Here is a 6,000-nt window from a genome sequence, read left to right on the forward strand (position 1 = left end):
TTTTTTTTCCCCCTCTTGTTTAATTCGTAGTATGTTACTGATATTGGCATAATGTTTAGGACCTTGGTTTATTAGGTTATACAGTAGGTTACTGTTGGCAAAATCAAGATATATTTCATCCATACATAATGTGTGCACCTTTCCCCAGTGACTGTTTCAGTTGTTGTGATGCCCTTTTGATGTTGAAGCCTCCACCCTGACTCTTTTGTCTGGTCCAATATGTAGCCAAGTAACTTCTCTCTACCCCTAGATGGCTTCCATTGCTGAGGCTGCACAGACGCTGCAGTGTCCCCTCTGCTTAGACCTGCTCAATGAGCCAGTCTCCACGCCGTGTGGCCATACCTTCTGCAAGGCTTGTTTGGAGATGTACCAGAGCTACGGAACCAGCTGTCCATTCTGCCGGAAAGACTTCTTGGGTCGACCAGCCTTGCACGTCAATTGTGTTCTGCAAGACATTGTTGAGTCCTACAGGATGACGTCCACCCCTGTAGGGCGACCGGAGGACAGGCCGATGTGCCCAGTGCACCACCGTGTGCTGAGCCTCTTCTGTATGAAGCATGATGTCATGTTGTGTCAGTCATGTGCCATGCAGACTCACAAGGGAGACGGACATGATGTTGTGACCATATCCACGGCTCTGAAGGTAAGGTCATGTCTGTAGTAACTGTATTACTCTAATAAAACGTTAATCTGCAAGTAATTCGTTTTGTAAGTGTTTTCTTGTGACATGTATCCGATGCCTGCATATATTTCTATATCGTCCCAGGTGATGCTTCCAGTGATCCAGGGTAAACTTGGTGCTCTGAACTACGTTGAACGCTCTGAGGTGAGGAGGGTTACTAAAGACTGCCCATTCCGTGTCAACTTTTCTTTTGTGTAGCACTGACTAAAACAACCAGATGAGGGGTTATATTTTAACCAGGCAGGTCAATTAAGAACACATTCTTGCTTACAATGATGACCTGGCGAGAGGGCAAAAGGCCCTCTTAAAGGGGACAAACTAAATAAAAGACTATGCATACATCAGAGATTGGAGAAATAATTAAAACTACAAAATAAAATTACATGGTATGTAATCCATGAAGCAGAATAAATATTAGTTCAAGGCTGGGAGATGCAGATCCTTAAAGTAGTGAGTGGGGGGGGGGGGGGGGGGGGTCAATTTGTCCATCAACATATTTTGCACCTCATCCACTGCTGGGAGCAGCAAATTGGAAGGAGGATGGACCAAAGGAAGTGTTGACACGGAACATCTAGTGAGTAGATGACAATTGGTCCACATGATGCCTTCTTAGGGACAGTGATGGTGCAATAGTCTGAAGTGCTGTGTCACCTGTTTTTCAATAATTAATAACTATGCTCAATCTCTATGATCCCTCCCACAGGCCAGGGTGCGGCGTGTGGCCCATGACCTGGAGTTGTCTCGTTCAAGCCTGACTGGTGCTTCTGCGCAACACATGAAGAACCTTCACCTGTTGGTCGTCCAGAGAATGGTTGACGCCATGATTTAACAATTTGCACTAATCTGCTTACTTGGTTATACTGGTAGCAATTTAGATTTTTGATTGATTGAAATCTTTATTTCGAACATGTAAATACAAACAATATAAAACCAAAACAAATCATTGATCAAGAAATTAAATGGGAAAATACATAAATAAACAAAAGCAAAACATTTTACATGTTCGAAAAAAAGTACACTTTTCCACTAAATGAGTGTACTAATTTAAAATCTTAAACAAATATATATGCAATATATATATGCAAAACAAAATTGTATATATAAAAATGTAAAACACCAGTCAATGTCAAATCCCTTCCTCATCCCTGTACCTCGTGAACATCATTTCTCTATAATTCAGTTTGAATTGTCTCATATCATCAACTGTCCTGTTTTTTGTTTTACACTCAAGCTGACTGAGTTGGAAAGCTGTGATGACTTTCGGTGCTGGACGGAGACCAGGACTAGGACGAGGAACCTACTTCATAGGGGCTTAACGGATGACTTCAGCTTCTTGAAGGTACAGTATAACTCCTTGTCTTCATCTAGAGACCTACTATATGGTGGGTTGGTCTTTCAGTTTAAAAATGAAATGTAGGTGCGGCTGGGTAGTGCAGTGGACTAAGCACTCTCCTACCACCGCAGAGACTCGGGGATTGAATCGGGCTGTCGGAGGTACCTCCAGCTTGGGTCAGTTGTCCCTACTAACACAATTGGCAGTGTTGGTAGGTGGGATAGGTGTCCTGGTCATTGCAAACTGCGACTCCTATTGGTCGGTCGGGGCGCCTGTTCAGCAGGGAGGGGATCTGGGGCAGATGGCGTGAACCTCTGCACGCGTTACGTTCCCCTAGTGAAACTCGATTCAGATTTCGCTGTCGGGTGAAAAAGAAGCGGCTGGCGACTCCACATGTATTGGGAGAAGGCATGTGATAGTCTACACCCTCCTCAGACCGACGGTGGGGTAATGCACGCAACGACCAGGAAGGAAATTGGCATAACGACCAAATTGGGATGGGAGAAAAATGCAGAAAACTCCCAAAAATTATGAAATGTCTGACATTCACCTTGTACATGAATAGTTTGGAAAACCGTGTCTGTAGATGGTTATTGCTGGAATGTGATTGCTGTTTAGTTATCAACTTGACATGGACCCATTTTCACCCCCCCCCCTCTAGATTCTTCTCTCCATCAAAGTTCATCTTGATCAGTGTCATCTTGATCCGCCTGATGTACTCCATTACATACATATCTGCAATCGTTTTATGGCTGTGATGGATAGGGAAACCAATACCTTTCCCGACATGGGTAAGGCAGGGTACCCTTTTTAAACCTGGTACAGATGTATAATTATTTGTATAGTACTTTTCATACAAGAATTGCAACCCAGCAGTGATTGGCATAATTATAGACTGGCGTAAAATGAGAAACCCAGAAAGATTAATGGATTTCTGTCATTAGAATCTGTAAAATAGATTGGGTATGGGCAGGTTAATGATGGAAACGATGGATTCTATATTTCATTTTACAGTTGGTGCAGATGAGGGTCTGTATGCCCGATCTGTTATATTACACGTTGCAATACAAAATCTGGTGTGTGTATAGTAAAAGTGGTACCCAAACTGGTATGATATACATGGCATGTACTAAACGGTACAAGTTTAGCCTGATGCCATGCGACTTGATGTATTGTCTTTGTTTACCTTCCTTTTAGAACATGCAACCGTGGAGAAATGTGCAGGTACTGTATGTGATTTTACTTGTATGTTTAAAATGTGTGACTGTGACGTTGGTGGCATTACCATGGCTTACCTTTTTTGTCATTGGCAAAGTATTTAATTAATTCTTGCACCAAATGGATCATTTTGAATCTGTTGCTGGTGTTTATTGCCACCCCGAATGTTAATTTATGGTCCTTATTTTACTAGAATTAACCACTTTTCATTGTTCTACCTCCAGTTGCTGTGACTTATGACCAGGCGACGGCACATCCATCTTTAATCTTCCTGAACAAGGGCAGAACCATCCGGGTGAACCACAAGAGAAACCAGAGCTTCTGCCCGAGTGCTCGGCGCTTTACAGGCATTCCCTGCATCCTCGGCTCCGACGCCCTCTGCCCCGCGAAACGGTCCTACTGGGAGGTTAAGATCGATGCGTGGGAGGGATTCAACACCGGTCATTCCTGGTTTGTCGGCGTGGCGACTGAGTCTGCCACAAGGTTGAAGAAGTATGGCGGCCTTCTCCCTGAGAATGGCTTCTGGGTCCTGGAGTGCCTGAATGGCCAGTTCACAGTCTGTGGAACACCGTTGCCGGGGCTGGTGGATAACACTTCCAGGGTGACACTTGGCATATGTTACAGTGGCAGAGGTTACCTATGTTTTTACAGGAATGAGTCCTGCATCTACAAACTCATTGTAGACTCTCATAAAGGGAGACTCTTCCCAGCCTTCTGCCCAGACAAGGGGGTCGGCGCGCTGACTGCCAGGATTGGCATGTCGATCTAGACTACTCATGGGGACTAGTCTTGTCTACTGCATGCACTTTTAAAAATGTTTTTATGTTTTTTTTTAATTTTAATTTTTTAATGTATGAATTTGTATTTTAAATAAAGACTTTTATAACTTCATTGCTGCCTGCATCTTGTTGAGCCTAATATGGATGGCCTGTCTCTTTGGCGCAGACGGCATGTGCCGTGTCTCTATCGTAATGGAATGATGAATGCAGTGGTGTAAACCAGTATTTTGTTTGCAGAAGCACTTTATAAAGTCAGATGTGGCCTGTATTGGGACTGGAGCCAATGTAGGGGGGACAGTGGGTGGTGTGTGTAGTCACATTTTCTGCCTTTGGTCAGGGTCATAGACACTAGCTAGAGACAACAATACAGATGTACCTTCTGACCTAGAGACGACACTACAGATGAGAGTTAAAATGATATGGTGTTTGTGAAATGTACAGGGGTCTACATTTATCAGAAATCATTTGAACCTCTTAAAATTTTAACAGGGATTGTCTCATACTAACTTGATGGAGGGAAAATGAGAAATGTTAAACATTTGTATACAATACTAAACATGGAACAAAATGTTTGGAAATTTGTTTTTGGATTATTTCTCGAACTGCTTTTTGGCAATGCATTTTATACTGTTGGAAAGCCTGTTATTTCCTTTTATAAATGGTGCCCCATTTGTAAGGAACATTCATTTGTGGGTTGCGCCCATGAGAAATTTGCCAAATCATCTGCCAATGAAAAGCTTATTCTGCAGTTGCTATTGACTAATGTTTGGTCTTTGGTGGATAGAAGTCTTATCAGTAACAAGGAAGAAACGAGACATTGGCAATTCATTTGTCAGGAGCCTCAGTAGCGTGTGGAAGAACCACATTTAATAATCTCTTTATCTCTGTAAAATTATCAAAGAAGTAGCCAAAAGTTACACTATCACTAACTGGATAGTTGATAATAAATATTTCAATTTATTAGCAAAAATATTGTGAAATCATTAAAGGAAAACTCCATTTTACCCTGGAGTTAGACAAGAAGATACATAAATGTTTCTAGATCTGTGCATGCAGTAGGAGTAGGAAGACATTGGGAACTAGGCTAATGGAGGAACCTACTTCCAGTGACTGACACTAAGCTAGGCTAATGGTGCGCGTCTTCCTACTTCTACTGCATGCACGGAGAAGAAAAAGATATGTATCTTAACACACCAACATTTTGGGAACCGTGGAGTTAGACAAGAAGATGCATACCTTTTTCTTCTCTGTGCATGCAGTAGGAGTAGGAAGACGTTGGGAACTAGGCTAATGGAGGAACCTACTTCCAGTGACTGACGCTAAGCTATAGGCTAACTGTGCGTGTCTTCCTACTCCTACTGCATGCACAGAGAAGAAAAAAGGTATGTATCTTCTTGTCTAACTTAGATCGGCAAATAAGCTAATTTCCCAAAATGTTGGAGTTTTCCTTTAAGTCTGCTATAAGCTATTCTCCCTCTTGTGTGTGTGTGCATACATACTATTGACATGGAATAGGCTAATTAACTTTAACAATCCTGATTCCTGAGCCTATTTTATTCAAAAGGAATATATTGATTTAAATATGTATATAGCTATATAAAAAATATATTTAATTAATCATATCTCGTGTGCTAGCACAAGCACTACTATAGCGTGGAGTGGAGAAAACACACAATACATATAATTCATGGAAATATACTAAAAAGATATTTAAAAATGTTGGCCGGTAAAAAATCTTAAACTTTTTTTTCTTTTTTTCTCAAGATGGTCATTGGTTTCTGCATTCTTCATTCGCAATTACAATCACAATACAGCAATTCTTCTTAAACAATCATGTTCTTTTATCATTTCACATCTTTCTCTTAGACTCCACACTCTTGTGAAATGTTAACATTTCTATCGATTCCTTTCCTATGACAAAAGTATTTAAATTTGTATTATATTTAAAATAAAAGTTAAAGAATAAAATAAATTAAAGTCAACAAGCT

General features: G+C 41.2%; 1 protein-coding gene across 1 annotated transcript; it reads left to right on the top strand.

Annotated features, from left to right (window-relative positions):
• Positions 1–250: 250 nt before the first annotated feature.
• LOC311225883 (E3 ubiquitin-protein ligase TRIM39-like) lies at positions 251–4,002 on the top strand (the record flags this gene model as incomplete). Its single annotated transcript, XM_084311275.1, has 4 exons — positions 251–643; positions 767–826; positions 1,386–1,440; positions 3,458–4,002. 4 exons carry the CDS (start codon positions 251–253, stop codon positions 4,000–4,002), a joined length of 1,053 nt encoding a protein of 350 aa, XP_084167401.1.
• Between the last annotated feature and the right edge of the window lie 1,998 nt (positions 4,003–6,000).

The sequence above is a fragment of the Notolepis coatsorum genome, assembly GCF_963971535.1.
Source record: "Notolepis coatsorum genome assembly, chromosome: 1".
NCBI classification, from domain to species: domain Eukaryota; kingdom Metazoa; phylum Chordata; class Actinopteri; order Aulopiformes; family Paralepididae; genus Notolepis; species Notolepis coatsorum.